The 17,065-nt window shown below is 40.6% G+C and overlaps 1 protein-coding gene across 6 annotated transcripts; it reads right to left on the bottom strand.

Moving 5' to 3' along the window:
* Window positions 1-3,687: 3,687 nt before the first annotated feature.
* LOC147630344 (uncharacterized) lies at window positions 3,688-5,918 on the bottom strand. Of its 6 annotated transcripts, none has more exons than XM_086810207.1 (4): window positions 5,610-5,917; window positions 5,412-5,516; window positions 4,871-5,329; window positions 3,688-4,791 (listed from the first exon to the last, which is right to left on the bottom strand). In XM_086810207.1, exon 4 carries the CDS (start codon window positions 4,764-4,766, stop codon window positions 3,963-3,965), a length of 804 nt encoding a protein of 267 aa, XP_086666333.1. In that variant the 5' UTR covers window positions 4,767-4,791; window positions 4,871-5,329; window positions 5,412-5,516; window positions 5,610-5,917; the 3' UTR covers window positions 3,688-3,962. The 6 variants fall into 6 exon arrangements, with proteins under 6 accessions (XP_086666333.1, XP_086666332.1, XP_086666331.1 ...); XM_086810206.1 differs by having other exon boundaries at window positions 3,688-4,777; window positions 5,412-5,502; window positions 5,610-5,914; XM_086810205.1 differs by having other exon boundaries at window positions 3,688-4,777; window positions 5,610-5,914.
* Between the last annotated feature and the right edge of the window lie 11,147 nt (window positions 5,919-17,065).

Genomic DNA, 17,065 nt, shown 5'->3' on the forward strand with positions numbered 1-17,065 from the left:
ATGAGTGAGAAAAGAAAAAGATATTGTTCTATACAAGATCACTTGGACTTTGAGATACAAACATTGTCTCTCCAATGGATGCATGCATAGCATAGAAAACTCCAGTAAGGCTTTGGAGTGGTTGTTCCTCAACATAATTAGAGGAAAAAATACCTGCACATAGATATAAGAAAATGGAGAATCATAAGAAAATTTGAAACAAAAAATCCAATATTAGCATGTTGTTAAAGCTGTGTTTATGTTACACTAACAATTTGAAGGAAACCTTGGTCGTTGGCCTTGAATGTACAGGTCTCCAAGGATATACACATGTTGCACTATAGCAACTAGTCCTTCTTAGTATGCTTAAGGCCTTATAGCCCACCCTTCCAATGATGTAGCATATTCTCCAATTGGCGCACTCGATGTGGTCCCTTAGAGCTTGGCTGCATGTAGACCCAAGCCCTGACCCTGAATCTTGTTGGAGCCCAAACTCCATTCTCATCTCTTGTGTTATGCAGCACAAGCTCTTCCACCTTCTCCCTAGGTCTTCTCACATTATTGGAAGAGACCATGGTGGTAAGAAAAGAGAAGTAGAGAAAAGAAAAGCTTGTTTTACAACAGAGGAGTGGAGAGGAGAGAAAGTTCAGGGTTTTCAGTGCAGCAATGGAAAGCTTAAAAGAGGGTTAGAGTTTGAGAATAAGCTTCCTAAACCTAGAGTAGACTAAAGAGGGATAGAGTTTCTGCAGCAATGGAGAGGGAGGGAGCTTGAGAGAGAGAGAGAGAGAGAGAGAGAGAGAGGGAGATTGAGAGGGAGGGAGCTTGAGGAGGAGGGAGAGCTTGAGAGGGATGAAGTTTCTGCACAGCAATGGAGAGCTTAGAAAAGGAAGAAAGAGAGAGAGGAAGATTGAGACTGAGGGAGCTTGACAAGGAGGGAGAGCTTGAGAAGTATGGAGTTTCTGTAGCAATGGAGAGCTTAAAAGAAGGAAGAAAGAGGTTCAAAATGAGCTTTCCAAACATAGAGTATGTTGGGGGGAAGTTTAAGAGAGAAAACACACTTTTGGGAAAAAAATAAAATTTTTAATTTTTAGGGTTTTTAATCTGCGCGATTCTAGGTGGAGAGACCTCTAAGTTTGGGCCCAAGAGATAGGGGGACGAGTAGTAATTAGGCCCCATTAGCAAACCAAAGCCTAGGCCCCCTAGGGTCAAAGAAGTCAAAAATGTGCACCCAGCCCTCTTCCTATTGGTCCACTCCTAATCAAAAGTTAATCCAAGAGGCCTTCTTTGGGTCCAAAAAATTCCTATTGCAAGAGAGGTTATTCCAAAGATGCCAGTATGGGATGATCCAATTAGTGAGGATATTCCAATTATTCATTTTCATATTATGGAGACGATGAATCCAGTGAGACAAGAAGATAAACATTGTGTAGAGATCATTAACAGGGAAAAAGATTCTAAGGCTTTATATGTTGATTAAGAGGGAGATTCTATGTTTCGATTCAAGTTTAGTTCATCAATTTGCTATGTGCTATAAATCAAAAGATGATGAAAAGAAATTAGACCAAATTCATGCTAAGAGGCAAGTTTGTATGGAAGATGACTTATTGGAGGAATCAATGGATTTATTTAAGAGAATACAGCAACCGATGCTGCCTGAAAGTCAAGAGCAACAACAGAAGTGTGACCAAGAGTGGACAAATCTAGGTGTGCTTTCAAGAGGACTTTTTGATCAATCTATCTCTTTCGAGCATGTATGTTCACAAGCAATGAGCGATAGTAGTCATAAAGCTGGTCATATTGATCAAGGATGGAAGAAATTTGAATCTATGGATACATATCAGCAAGGAGTGCTAGTGTATTCAATCTTTTTGACTATGGATGATGTGATATCTACTTGCGATTACAATGGAGATGCAGTTAGTTCAGATGTTGAGGAAGAGATTGTTGATTGGTTTGGGTTATTTGTGGAATGTGATGGAGAGATAAAAGATGAGAGATCATGTCCTAGCAATGAGTTTAAGAGGATTGACAATGAAAGGAAGGAATGAGGAAAAGGACATAATGAGAGCATTGGATCAATCATTGGTGGTTAAATCATGAGGACTTAGATTGTACCTCATTGAGAAGGATATCGATCACTTGCACTTTCGCTAGACCAAAGTAAACTTCATCAAGTGACACAAAATCTGAAAAGGAAGGAGTAAATGTATGCTTAGTGCCAGTGGATAAACTAGCTAATTCACAAGGACTTGATGGAGAGAGCTCTAGCACAATTGGTGAGTCCCAGCTTGATAGGGAATCCCAAGGAGAGCTCAAGCACAATTGGTGAGTCCGAGCTTGACAGGGACTCGAGGGGTGCACTACTAAAAAACCCTATATATAACGTGCGTTCAAAGGGTATTTAAAAAACCTCTTACCTATAAATTTTTCATGAATTAAATGACCCCTTTTTTTTATTATAGGCACGTGTCCATGGTAGTATGTGGGCTCATGGCCAGCACTTTCACATCAAGAAAATTGATCCCCCAGGGGTGCACAACTAAGAAACCCTATGTATATTGTGTGTTCAAAGTGTATTTAAAAAACTCCTTGACTATAAATTTTTTATGAATTAAATGACCCCTTCTTCTTTATTGTAGGCACGTGTCTATGGTAGTGTGTGGACTCATAGCGAGCACTTTCACATCAAGAAAATTGAACCACGAGAGGTGAACTACTAAAAAACCCTATGTATAACGTGAGTTCAAAGTGTATTTAAAAAACCTCTTACTTGTAAATTTTTCATGAAATAAATGACCTATTCTTCTTTATTGTAGGCAAGTGTCCATGGTAATATGTGGGCTCATGGCCAGCACTTTCACATCAAGAAAATTGATCCACTAGAAGGAATCATGGACTCAAGAATTGCATCGTTCATTTCAACAACAAAGTTAAATGAACAACAAAGTAGTTGGTAATGAGCTAAACTATGTCATAATACTAGAGCAAATAACGTGAGGTCATCTACAAGGTTATTAAAATAGTTTCGTTTAAGGTTTATTACAATAGCTTCAATCAGATAATGGTGGCTGTAAGTGGTTTATAGAGGTCCCAATGCAGAAGTAAGAAGAAAAGAAACTCACGATATCAACGGAAGCCCGATTTTTCCATTTGCTCAATGCTAACCTAAGCAAATCAAGAAGAAACTGTTGATCTCGTGTTGATTTCGAGCTTTCTGTTAAACAGGTAAATATTGAAAAAGCCTCCGACAATGACCTTGACAACAGCTAGCGCGGTCTTCGCCTCTGTCTTACGGCTCAGCCGTTCATCATTGTCGTATGCTACACGTCTTCCCCTTCGACGTGTACTGCCGTCCAAACGCTACAGGCCATACAACAATCTCTCTCTCTCTCCCTCCCACACACACACACAAAATTCGCAAACCATTTCCTTGGCTGAGTAAGAGCTTAGCATACCTTCATTGCTCGCTTAATTGCTGGCGGAGCTGCGGGCAGATCGCCACTTACAAAGCTCTTATGGTGCTACGCAAATGCATTGTAAGAAACGAGGCCACGAATCTGTGAAGAATGCATGTGTGTGGGGAGAGAAGCGAGACAGGAAAGGGGAAAGGCGCCATAAAATCTGCAGTAAGGTCGGGGCCGTGACGTCCATGCTTCATGCTTACCAGTGCTTTTACACGTAATAATACATCATCATCACACGTCACTAGCACAATGCAGCACTTTTACACGTAATAATACATCATCATCACACGTCACTAGCACAATGCAGCACAAACACAAATGTAAGGTCTTCAACCAACACTAGGGAAGTTGAGGAGGCTAATATTCATAGCTTAATGCTTCAATTCTGGGCATCTTGCCATCCTTGTTAGGAGTCGATGGCAATTTCTGTTGTCATCAAAGGGCTTGTAATCTACCGGAAATCGATAAAGTTTCTGCAAGTTCGACGCCGTGTCGTTGGTCTTTTCTGACGGAAATCAATCAGAGGCCAGACGAGGAGGGGGAGCTGCTTCTTGCGCGTTTTGCTGCTGCGAATTGAGCGTTGGCAGAAGCATACTCAGTGGCGACTGCTGCCGCTGGCGGCAGTTGGAAGGGATAGCCGAGACCACCTGGAAAGAAGCCAGGGACACCGCCGGAATGAAGTTGCGAGTACAGGCCTGGATACATGAATCCCATCATATCCTGATCAAAGGAGGAGCGGAAAGCCGTCGGAGCGAGAGGCGACTTTCCCCCAGCAGGCGCCGGAGTAACGGAAAACGAAGGCAGGTTCCTCGTCGGAAGCTCGGTTGATGTCGGAAGGTGGGCCGCGGTCGTCGAAACGGCTGGCAAAGGAGCCGTCGGGTAGGGTGTGCCCGCCGGAGACGACACAGCGTCTTCTCTGTTGGTGTTCTTCACCTTAGGAGCAACGTCGTTGTCTCCGTCGACGGGAATGGCGAGGCCAGGGCCGAAGACGACGCCACGATAGACTGAGTCGGTTTCACCGACACGGATCGTTACCAGGTAACCGGCGTCGAAGCATCCGTCGATCACTCCATGGACGGATTGGCCGACCAGCGGCTTCGCCTCACCAAACGGAGCAGCGTCCTGATAGCTCTGCGAAACCCTAGGTTTGGGCTTCGCTCTTGCTTGACGATCGACGGTGGCCGGCGTTGCCGTGTTTCTGTTGCTGTTCTTTCGTTTTTCTGACACTTGTGGCGCCGTCTCCGACTTGCGTGGCCTCCCCCTCTTCTTCTTTGGAGGTGACAGACAGAGCTCCGGCCCTCCTCCATAGCTACTCTGCTCCATCCGCTGCTTTGCTGCAAAGAAAACCCTGCAGAATTGTATCATGATGCTACAAAATGTTGGAAAGTTTGAGCGAATCCATACAAGTTTCTCCACGGATCCCTTACTTTGACCTGATCCCTGATGGGACGTCAACGGAAGCCCGATTTTTCCACAGCAAACACTTCTGGTAGATCCGAAGTATAACTAGCGGCCGCCGTTCTTGTTGGACTTCTCATGACATTCGACGACGGAATGCTTACCTTCGAGGCTTTCTGACGGACAATTTCAACTGCACTGGGCTTGTTCGTGCCTAGCTCGGTGCCCCAAAAAGCTGCTGCTCGTGTCTCCAAAACATTCGAAGTACTTACCCTCAATTAAGCTGACGGAGCGTTTTTTGACTCAACGGCAGATCGCGGAAGCCAACAGCCGTAACAATCGCCTAAACGGCTGCCATTGCAACATTCTGTTCATCCAATACCAATGCTGTGGATACAAGCAGAGAAGAAACTGCAACAGAAATCTCAGATTTTGACCAGAAATATCACCCCATGTGAGGACGTGGATTCCCCCTCTTCAATGCTAACCTGAGCAAATCAAGAAGAAACTGGTGTTGATTTCGAGCTTTCTGTAAAACAGGAAAATATGGAAAAAGCCTCCGACAATGACCTTGGCAAAAGCTAGCGCGGTCTTCGTCTCTGTGTTACGGCTCAGCCGTTCATCATTGTCGTATGCTACACGTCTTCCCCTTCGACGTGTACTGCCGTCCAAACGCTACAGGCCATACATCAATCTCTCTCTCTCTCTCTCACACACACACACACAATTCGCAAACCATTTCCTTGGCTGAGTAAGAGCTTAGCATACCTTCATTGCTCGCTTAATTGCTGGCGGAGCTGCGGGCAGATCGCCACTCAGAGGATTGTGACGAAGCTCTTATGGTGCTACGGTGCTACACAGATGCATTGTAAGAAACGAGGCCACGAATCTGTGAAGAATGCATGTGTGTGGGGAGAGAAGCGAGAGAGGAAAGGGGAAAGGCGCCATAAAATCTGCAGTAAGCTCTGGCTATGGCGGGGCCGTGACGTCCATGCTCACAAGTTCTTTTACACGTAATAATACATCATCATCACACATCACTACCAACCTTCAAACACAAATGTAAGGTCTTCAACCAACACTAGGGAAGTTGAGGAGGCCACTAGAGACGCATCTATTTCATAAGCAACCTCAATTGAAACCAACATGAGGCAAAACAAGTCATGGATGGATGAGCTCTCTTATGCCCCCATGACCCAACAACACAAGAGGTGTTCTCACTAGGAAACTTGACGACGGGGCCAATAGAGACGAGAGGTGTGCAATCTATTTCATAAGCAACCTCAATTGAAACCAACATGAGGCCAATCACTGAAAACAACTATGAGCTTCTTATGCCCCCATGACCCAATAGCACAAGAGGTGTTCTCACTAGCAAACCAAAGTGAGGTGGTAGTTCAACGGCAGTGGAAGACTTACGAGTTATTGTGGGGGGTGTGAGAATACCCTTTGTGGAAGCAGTTTGGGGGGGTGTGAGAATACCCTTTGTGGAAGCAGTTGGAGGGGTAGAGGATCAGAGTCGATGCACTCCCTGTCCCAGAGAATTATTATTACCTTGCCCTAGCGGAGCTTTTAGGGTAGTTGTGTTGTCAGCAGAGTTGATTGTACTTGTACATATAGCATTCTGGACCCAGCTTCCTCCGAGGATGACTGCTTCTTTTATCTCACCTCTGGGAACCACATAGAACTTACAAGCGAATGGGTTAGCTATAGTAAACGTGCTTAGAGTGTTGTTTCTTTTGGGATGTGGCCTTCTTTATCTTGGCCTGCAACAACCAAATGATGACATTCAATGGGACAGTGGATATCTTCCTATGTTGAATGCTCAACACGTTGAGGGATGGCATCCATTCGACTGTGGAATGAGAAAGTGATTGCAAAGGGCAATCCTTATAGTAATGGTCAATTCCACATCCCCCATGACATTGTGGTTGCATTGGCAAATGTTTCTTTTGAGGGCATTCCGCCACTCTATGGGGTCCATGGCAAAGGAAACACAGAAGAGGTGGTTTCCCTCCGGATGCTCCTATAGTATGCACAAGTGGTTTAGGGTCCATGTGAGGCACCCACAAAGGGAGATGAGGTGCTAGGAGTGCCTCGGGGATGGCGGAGCGCATGGGCTCCACGGGTTTAGCAATGGACCTAGTGGTTGGAATCTTTCCATGAGCAATAGGGTTTGCCTGGAGAGGCAACAATTGGGATGGAAAGATTAGTATTGGAGAAGGTCGTGGTGGCCGTTGTATAAGTAGTTAGTTTGGGGTGGTGCCACCAGTAAGGCTTGGGGCCTGGGAGGAGAGGAAGGTAATGTTACAAATGAGCTTTGGGTTATTATTGGCGCGGTGGCCAATTGTGTGAAACAGTTGTCTCGCATGTCATCGAGAAAGATCGCCCATTTGCAGGCCTGATCAAAGGTGGAGGGATCCTTGACTAACAGGTGGTTGTGAAGCCTTGGATTGTGCAAGCCCAAGAGGAAACTGTCCATTATTTGCTTACCTATCAATTTTTTCCCTCTCTTCGCAATGCCAATCAAGGTACTTGATGTGAGTGATGTAGTCACATAATGTTTCCTCAGGTTTTTGTTCCAATTAAAATAGTTGGATGACGAGGCTCCATTTGGGGCCATAGGGTGCAAATCCGAGAATGAAGGCCTCCCTCACTGCTTTGAAAGTGCTTTTGTGCCAAGGGTCCAAGGATTGGAACCATTGCATGGCCTTGCCTTCAAGGTTGGGTCCAAGGAGATGGACTTTGGTTGCATCATTGAAAATTTCAAATGCCTAACAGATTTGGTTAAAGACCTCGATGTGGAATATGAGGTCTCCAACTTCGTGAAATTTTATAGAAGTTTGAAAATTTTCGTCCTCATAGGTTTTGTATATGATGTTTGTAAGTGCAAGTTTTGTGACACTCCCCTTTCCTAGAGCTTGTGCTAAGCTTGGAATTTCAAGTTGTGGAGGAAGGGGAGGTGGTGCAACGATTGCTTCGCCCTCCAGGCCTGGTTTTCCTTGCAGTTATTTGAAATCAGTCTCATCCATGCAGTTATCTGAAATCAGTTGCAGATATCTAAAATCAGTTGCATCCATGCAGTTACATGTGGTTCCCTTAAACATTTTTCCTAAGAGGCACTTTAGCTCCCTCTTGCTCTTCACTTCTCACTGAGACACCGCATCCACTACCCTCCACAAGGGAGACCACATGTAACTGAAATCAGTTACAGTTATCTGAAATCAGTTGTGCAGTTACATGTGGTTCCCTTAAACATTTTTCCTAAGAGGCACTTTAGCTCCCTCTTGCTCTTCACTTCTCACTTAGACACCGCACCACTACCCTCCACAAGGGAGACCATTGTGAACTTCTAATTGCATCAATAACATGTGCTTCCTCTCCAACCATCAAACTTACACAAGGAAACAACAAAAGATCCTTTCTTTGGTATACAGCCCTCATACTGGAAGGCACTCTTCAAAGTTGTCAGATCACTTCCCCATCACTTCTCAATCCTCTCACAATAGCATGTGGATTCATCCTACATAATGGAATTCAGGGATCCATCTCATGTGATAAAAGCCTACATTGGATAATCACATCACTACAACCCTCCATTTGCATCTCAATGTCATCAACTTGACTATCCACCTCATCATCATCATTCTCATCAATAGAAGTGGAGGGCACACCAATATTAGCTACACTTTCAGTATCCTTAAACTTCTCCCTTGAGTGAACCACACCATTAGCTGCCTAACTACCACTATTTTTAAGTTCACTTTCCCCAAATACATCTCGCACCAATGGATTTGGCACATCCACATTGGCCAATGAAAGATCACCAACGTCATTTTCCACCCTCTTAGTGACTCTAAAAGGATGTTTCCTCCCTTTTTGCCCCTTTTGAGGTGAAGCATTGGGTGGCCTACCCCTCTAGCTAGTTAACACCTTTTTTCCTTTGTATGGGACTCGTGTCTACAAACAAACATGCCGAAATTAGCAAAATATAGAAACATTTAACACCTTTTTTCCTTCTTGCCTAAGGGTTTAGGATCCTTAGGCATGCAAAACGAATCGTGTATTGATGCGTAGTCCATTTTGCATGCCCCATAGGCTCCATGCCTAAGGAGCTTTCCTCCATACCTAAGGAGCTTTAACCCTTGAGCTAGCCTTTGTACTTGGCTTTAGATGTGTAAATTGAGATCTACCACTAGATCTACTTGCCTCTTAGGGAAGGACATTGTAACTAAACATGGTGTAAATCAGCATGAGTCACTAACTAGCACATTGAGCAATCTAGTCAATACGTACCCACAACCATATTATGTCTCCATAGTGGCATTAGACAAAAGTTATTCCTGTGATTCCACATTGGCCTCTTTAGGTAGTGTTATAATTCATAGAGGCGGTAGTTAGCAAGCATGGCTTCATGATATAATCTACTTTAAAAAATGTAATTTATTGTCTGATGTACAAAGTGTCCCATGTATATGCAAAATCTTTGTTTTCAACAACTTCCAAGCAGCTCTCAAAATTTATACATAAATGTTGACAAAATGCTACTCTAAGATTGAGGCTCATCTCATCGAATTAACAAGCCATCTCTCTATGCACGCAATGTGCTCAAGGAGATAGTTTACGTCAACCTCATAAACTATGCTTATTAATAAGTCCATGTGTGTAGGTTAAAGGCCCATTCATATGTTGAGCCCTTCCATCATTGCCTCCCATCGTCACCTCAGTGTAAGAATATGGCACAGCAAAAACAAATACAACAACAGAAAGTACACTAGACAATGTAATAGAGAGAATGGAGAGAATTTTAAAATTTTGATTATACCAAACAAGAGATAGGTACAATATGGTGTTGTTGTCCACCCGTGTGCTCTAGTGTATGGCAATCTAGACAGACTCTGGATGGAGGGCGTACTGAGAGTATCGGGAATATATGCTCACAAGCATTGGATGCCTTTGCTAGTGCCAACTATGTCCATTTATAGTGCTGCAGGTAATGCAGTGGACGGGCCCAAGACGTGGGTGGCTACGCTACATTGACGTGCCTCACCACCCGTGTATTCATAATGCGTCCCAACCGACCACCGCTCACTAATGATGAAATTAGTATTCATAACACGTTATGAATATGTGGGCGACTCATCTTCATAACGCATCCCAACCGACACCACTCACTAATGATGAAATTAGTATCCGAGGGAATATTCCTTATACCTTTTTAAGTTGGGTAACACTTCTATCCCTCATCATCTCCTAACCATCAATGGTCACAACTACGACCCCTTACAGCATCTAAGTTGGGGTTCCCACTAAAGATATGTGCATGAATGGCTTCTCCTTATAATGGGCCATACAAATGTGCACCATATATCAATGTGATATATGCTAAGAGGCAGGCATCGGAATATATACTAACACTCGACACCCTGCATCCTTGTATGTCTTCCTCTACCCCAACGTCGAGGATACAATGAAAAACTCCTTTGCTGGCAAAAAGAACATCCCTCATCAAGGTGGGAGGAATCATAGAGATGTCTTTCACTCTATTGAGATTCCATCAATCATGCACAAGGGTTGGCGATTTGATGCGCAAGCTCTTCCAAAAGATATAGTGAAATGGAGGTTGTGGGGTGCGCAAAATGGACTACCTATTACTATACTCTCCATTTTGCATGCCACATAGCCTTAATGGCTAAGGGGCTTTTGCCCAAGGAGATCGACGACGACAATCTTGCACAGAGAAAAAAAACACTCGCAATCTTGCACAAAGAAAGAAAACCCTAAATCTATGGAGACAAACATGCAAAGAGAATAAAAAATAGGTCCTTACTTGGAAAATGCCTGCTATCTTGCAAAAATTCTTGAGCTTTCCTCCTTCACCCCATAGGCGTTCTTCTCCCCTTAAGGTTTCTTTTTTCCTCACTTTGTTTTTGCCCTAAGTTTTTTCATAAATGTTTAAATAAAACTTTTTTAATCTTTCTATTTACATGAATTTTTTAAGTATATCTAATTATAAGTTATAGCAATAATATATATATATATATATATATATAACAATAATTTATATAGCAATAGGTAATGTAGTAATAAATTTATATATATAGCTAAACTAGTTTGTGTGTAACTAGCTACTAGTTTAATTACAAGTACTAAATAATTTATATCGCAATAAGTAATGTAGCAATAATTAAGATATATTTATATTAAATATAATTTTATATAACAATATTCAATTGCCTAAATTTTATAAAAATTGGTGGATACATATGTGCTTTATTTAACTTGTGGAATATAAATTATGGCTAACCTAATCTATTAAAATCTAACTAAACTAGTCTATGTGTAATTGGTTACTAGTTCAATTGCAAGCACTTATGATTTAAACTAAAGATTCTTGACCTTAGCCTAAATTAAATACTCATGATTTTTTGTTACCATCTTTCGTCTCTTCAACCTACCACCTTTCGTCTCTTCAGACATTGCATTCTTTCGTGCTCTTTTCTCATTTTGCTATTTGCAAGAGCCACAAAGTGTAAGACCCTCTTTCTCCCTTGTTTGTATAATGCCTTTGACTATACACATACACTATGGAATCAACGCGACCTTGGCAATAAGTTATGACACTCCCTTGTGTGAAGTGAGCACATAGGAGAGGATGAACACATTGAGATGCAGCAAGGAACATAGGTGTTATTTAGTATCTTGTTAGTATCTTGTTAACATAGGTGTTATTTAGTATCTTGTTAACATGGAAGATGGATGTAAGGGGCACAAACTTAACCAACAACATCATTGTATCTTGTTAACATGGAAGATGGATGTAAGGGGTACATACTTGATAGACAAACATCATTATATCTGATAGCAAGCCCTTTGAGAAACAACTAAGTGTCTTATCACTTGTTGAGGGCTTGTCACTTTGATAGCAAGCCCTTTGAGAAACAACTAAGTGTCTTATCACTTGTTGAGGGCTTGTCACTTTGTAGCTCTGTTCATGTTACTTTCTCTAATTCTGAATCGGTACAAGAAGCAAGCGAGTTGCTTCTTATAGCTGTGTTCATGTTACTTTCTCTAATTCTGAATCGATACAAGAAGCAAGTGAGTTGCCATTAAACTACAATGGCTACAAAGTGTTTAAGTTGCCACCTACACCAATAGGATCTAGCATGCATGGCGTGGACCAAAAAAATGATGGTCATGTGTGGGTAGAGTATACAACAAGCTCTCAAGATGCATTTCTTGATGTGGTTAGAATGAGCAAGTGTGGTGGCTATCCCAAGTGTTACAATGTAGATTTCCCTTACAATGAATGCATAAGGATGGTCAATGAGTCTTAGTGGAAAGGAAAATTAAGAAGGCCACTATACTTGGATTATGGCACTTTGGTTTGTAAGCATTATGGTCAGTCTTCGCTTTGGTCTGTAAGCATTATGGTCAGTCTCTTCACTAGAGTTTGTAGCATGTTGTGATGCATTTGCATTTATTTATTACTATCTTCCTCGTGATTAGGTCAATATAACAAGATGTGCCATACACGTTGGTGTGCATGATCACCCTATCGAATAATGTGGTTTGTTCATAGCAATGCAAAAACAAGTACATGAGATGGTGATAATGTGTGCTCAGCTAAATCCATGTGCCTCTTGTAAAAATATAGAGGTTTCAGTTAGTCAAGTACATGCCTCTTGTAAAAATATAGAGGTTTCAGTTAGTCAAGACTTGTTTAATATGGATGTTAGTTGTAAAGAGGGGTTGAAGCCCATGAGCTTGATGATCACTCCAAGAAGTTCAAATTGAGCATAGAACTCCTTTGTCTCAAAGGAGACAAATGTGTTCAAGGGTCTATACAAATTTCTAGAAGGGGTTTAATTAAAGGAGATATAGGTCTTGATGCAATTCTTTCCTTGAAGAGAATATGTATATATCCCTTTTTCCATAGTTTGTTATTCCCTGGGCAGCTTGGGGATAAGAATATGCCTCATATTCTCAAGATGTTAACTGTTGGTCTAGGATCAGGTGTGGATCTTGTTAATAGGATGAGGCTAGGAGGCATTTTGGGTAACCAATGGATTCACTTTGACCATATGCATTGTGTGAAGTCCAAGAGGCAGCTTGGATGACCAATGGCTTCACTTTGACCGTGTGCATCGTGTGAAGGGATGGAATGCAATGGGAGCACGCGTTTATGCTTATACATATATGGATACGTATATACAATCTATATATATACATATTCTAAATTACCATCGCATCTAATCATCATATGTACGTATATATAATCTATATATGTACATATTCTAAAGTAATATATTGCAATCCGAGTTGTAAGAGAAATTAGTCAATATTTTACTTCGTTCTCACAAAGCATCGTAACAGATCTTGTGCTATCAGTTTGGTGCTACACTAAAGATGACCATGCTACTTAAACTACAAAAAGTCTACATCAATTGATAGTTCATGATGTAGTTTGGTTGGTGATAGAGCAAGTGAACATGAAGACGAGTGGGAATTGGCATTCAATTCTTCAAAGATGGGGGAAATGGATGATTGGGTATCAATTCTAGTGCAAGAGTAATATGGTTGATACTGTACTTGAGATTTGTCTTTGTAATATGATAATGTTGGCATTGTTTAACTATTATTGCTTTATATACATTTAAGAATTTTTGAGTAGTTACTTTAACAGAATACATATTTAAATACATGTTAAATATGTATTCTAATTTAAATGTACTTTAATATGTATTTAAATTAGAATACATATTTAACACAAACAATCATTTGAAATAGAATACTTCATTTGAAAAAAAAGCACATACATTTAAATTAAAACTTATGTATTCCATTACATTTAGCATGAAAATTAAATCTATTATAAGATGAACACATTATGATAAGAGTACATTGAAGCATTGTAGAAAAAATAGATCGTTACACATTGACACTAGTAAACGAGGAAAAAATATTTTTAAAAATTTAGAGCTACTTAAAACTTTTACATTTGAGTGACACTTTCCTCTTATGTCACATCCTCAACTAGACCTCGAGGAGAAATTTCTAATGTATCATTGATATTAAACAAAGGATTTTTGGGAGCCACCCAAATGTTGCTTTGTGTGACAGAGCCTTTAAGGAGTCATTATGAATCTCTAGCCATACTCTAGTCGTACGATACAATCGGTGGCACTCTTTGACACCAAATCAACACCCTCACTAGCTAAATTCAAAATTTGTATCATGTGCTTGAGGAGTTAGAGTGACACCAATTGTTCGCTCTTTGTGTTCGCCATGTTGATAGATTGGTTCCCAAGATGAGTAGTGGCTCTATCTTTTGGTCTTCCTTGACCATGGCTAGTGTTGGCTATTTGGAGACCAAGTCCACTCATCTTCTCACGTTGTCTTGGACAAAAACATGTTGTGACTTGCTTGTTGTTGGGTCTTTTCTCTACCCTCGATAAAACGTTGCATATAATAGACCTTGCAAGAAGGTCACAACATATTGAAGGTCCGACAACTTCAAGGGCGCGCAATAGTTAGGAGCCATAAGGAGCATGTTAGCATATTAGCTACTAGACAACAAATCTTGGACCTAAATATGGGTCCCAAATGTTTTTGCATTAATTAATTAATGCAAGCATGTTAGAATCTTAGCATGTTGGACCTTAGCCTTAAAGACCACGATTTTGCATTAATTAATTAATGCAAGCATGTTAGAATCTTAGCATGTTGGACCTTAGCCTTAAAGACCACGATGTGCATGATGACCATGATGACCATGATGATGATATCGCATGAGTTTTTGATAGCTATGGACCGAGGAAAAAAAATATGTTCTCTCTCTCATGTGGGCGATGCAGAGGGAATTTGTTTTGTTTCAATCGTGTCTCTTGCTCTCTCGTGCAGGCGATGTAGAGGATATATGAAATGGGAAACCATGGACCTCAGGAAGTGTGCCGAACAGAAAATACAGGTGTGAGAGGGAAACACGAGATTGGGTCCCAACTGCCCCCCCAAGCGTGTGCCAAAAGCATCCCTGCTTGAGTATTTATAGATTTTATTACTTCAAAAATAGGTTACATGGCTATTTTAGCCCTTGCTTGCTCTACAAGCTTTTCTTTTACAAAAATTGGATAATAAAATATCTGAAAAATCCTTGCTTGCTCCACAAGCTTTCTTTTACAAAAATAATATATCTAAAAAAATCTCACTCTCGTGATAGTCCTCCCGGTTGAGAATACAACTGTCCTCGGTTGTAAATATTAGTGCACACAAGTGATTAAACACATTAAATGTTCCCACATTGGATTCACTCACAATGTCTTTACACGCGTCGCACGTATCTTAGAGTTGATCGGATTCACTCACAATCAAACTCACACATTGGATTCACTCACAATGTCTTCATACGTGTCGCATGTGTTCACAGTGTTGATTAAACTCACACCACACATCTCACATGTGTTACAAGCGGTTGGATTCACTCACACCACACATCTCACATGTGTTACAAGCGGTTGGATTCACTTACAAGCGGTTGGATTCACTCACACCACACATCTCACATGTGTTACAAGCAGTTGGATTCACTCACATGTATTACAAGCGGTTGGATTCACTCACAACCAACTTGGGTCACCCTCTCAACACTTAATTGTGATAAGTTATTCGTCACAAATAAATATCACTAAGTATTCGTCTACAGACATGTAAAAGAGACATTGTATCAAGGACTTCTATGCGTAATAAATTCTAGTGTCCCATACCACCAGAAGTTATCCCACACAAATCTAGAGACAAGTATGCATTGGAATACTTCACACAAGATTAATCTTGTGTTCCATACCACAAGACTAATACATAGTGAAAGTATAGTTCAAGATGGAAGGACCAGTTCCTCCAAGAAGTTATACTTTCGATGCATAAGAACTCTCCTTGAAATTTACAAAAAGTCTTACATAAAATTTATTGTAAAGATAATAAAATGAAATGAATATATTACTTCACAAACTTTAAATTCAAATAAGACTAATAGGTTTGGAAACAATTTAAATAAACAAGTCTAAATTTATATAATTAGCTTAATGTCAAACGAGATGATGATGACAAGATTAATTTGCACTTGAAGGTAAAATAAACTCGAATAATAAATATGAAACTTGGCAATCATAAGGTCAAGTCAAGAGTAAGAAGGTCGCACCTTACATTGATTTGATTGCAATGATGTTCTATATTGAGAATACCTCATTGGAAATTAGAGAGGAAAAATGAGAAGGCAATGTGAATTGATTGATATATATATATAAAGTTACTACAAAATAAACAAATATTAAATAAGACTTGACGATGTAAAATAGAATGCAAAAGTAAGAAGGTCTTACCTTGATATATTGTTGGCTACAAAAATGAGAAAGTTAAGAAAATATAGAATTTAAAACAATTCATAAATAACTGAAAATGTAATCATTCGGCAAAGATGAGGACCTATCGTGAGTAAGTCGAGCTGAAAGTTGTCAGAAACTCAACGTGGCTCCATGATAGAAATCATCACCTGCACATCATGCTTATACCACGCATAACAACATGCCTACCCTCGTGCACAAACTTAAGTCTATAAACTAGTTAAGTGAAATAAACTAGTCTATAAACTAGTTAAGTGAAATAACCATACAGCCTAGAATATCCTTGGCCCAAGTGAGGTACATAACTAGAAAATTTACTCAAGTCCCGAATCCTTGCAAAGTTGAGGACACATCGAATTGGGTTTAGTCATAACCATGTAATAATACTCATTTTAGGTCTCATTTAAAAAAATAAATAAATAATTAATATAAATACTCTCTTCTTGTTTTTCTTCTTCTCCTTCTTCTTTCTCTTCTTCTTCTCCTTCTTTTCCTCTTCTTCTTCTCCTTCTTTTCCTCTTCTTCTTCTCCTCTTTCTCCTCTTCTTCTATTTCTCCTCTTCTTCTTATTCTTCTCTTTCTCTCTCCTCTTCTTCTTCTTCTTCTTTTTCTTCTTTTCCTTCTCTCTCCTCCTCCTCCTCCTCCTCCTCTTCTCTTTCTTCTCTATGCCCTCGTGTTGCATTCTACCGATGTTAATACACCTCTCTCTCTCTCTCTCTCTCTCTCTCTCTCTCTCTCTCTCTCTCTCTCTCTCTCTCTCTTCTTCTTCTTCTTCTTCTTTTTATTCTCCTTCTTGCGCCTTAGCTAGTGCTACCATGCAACCTAG

This window comes from Cibotium barometz, chromosome 16 (genome assembly GCF_041138505.1).
Source record: "Cibotium barometz isolate CiBa-2024 chromosome 16, ASM4113850v1, whole genome shotgun sequence".
Lineage (NCBI taxonomy): Eukaryota > Viridiplantae > Streptophyta > Polypodiopsida > Cyatheales > Cibotiaceae > Cibotium > Cibotium barometz.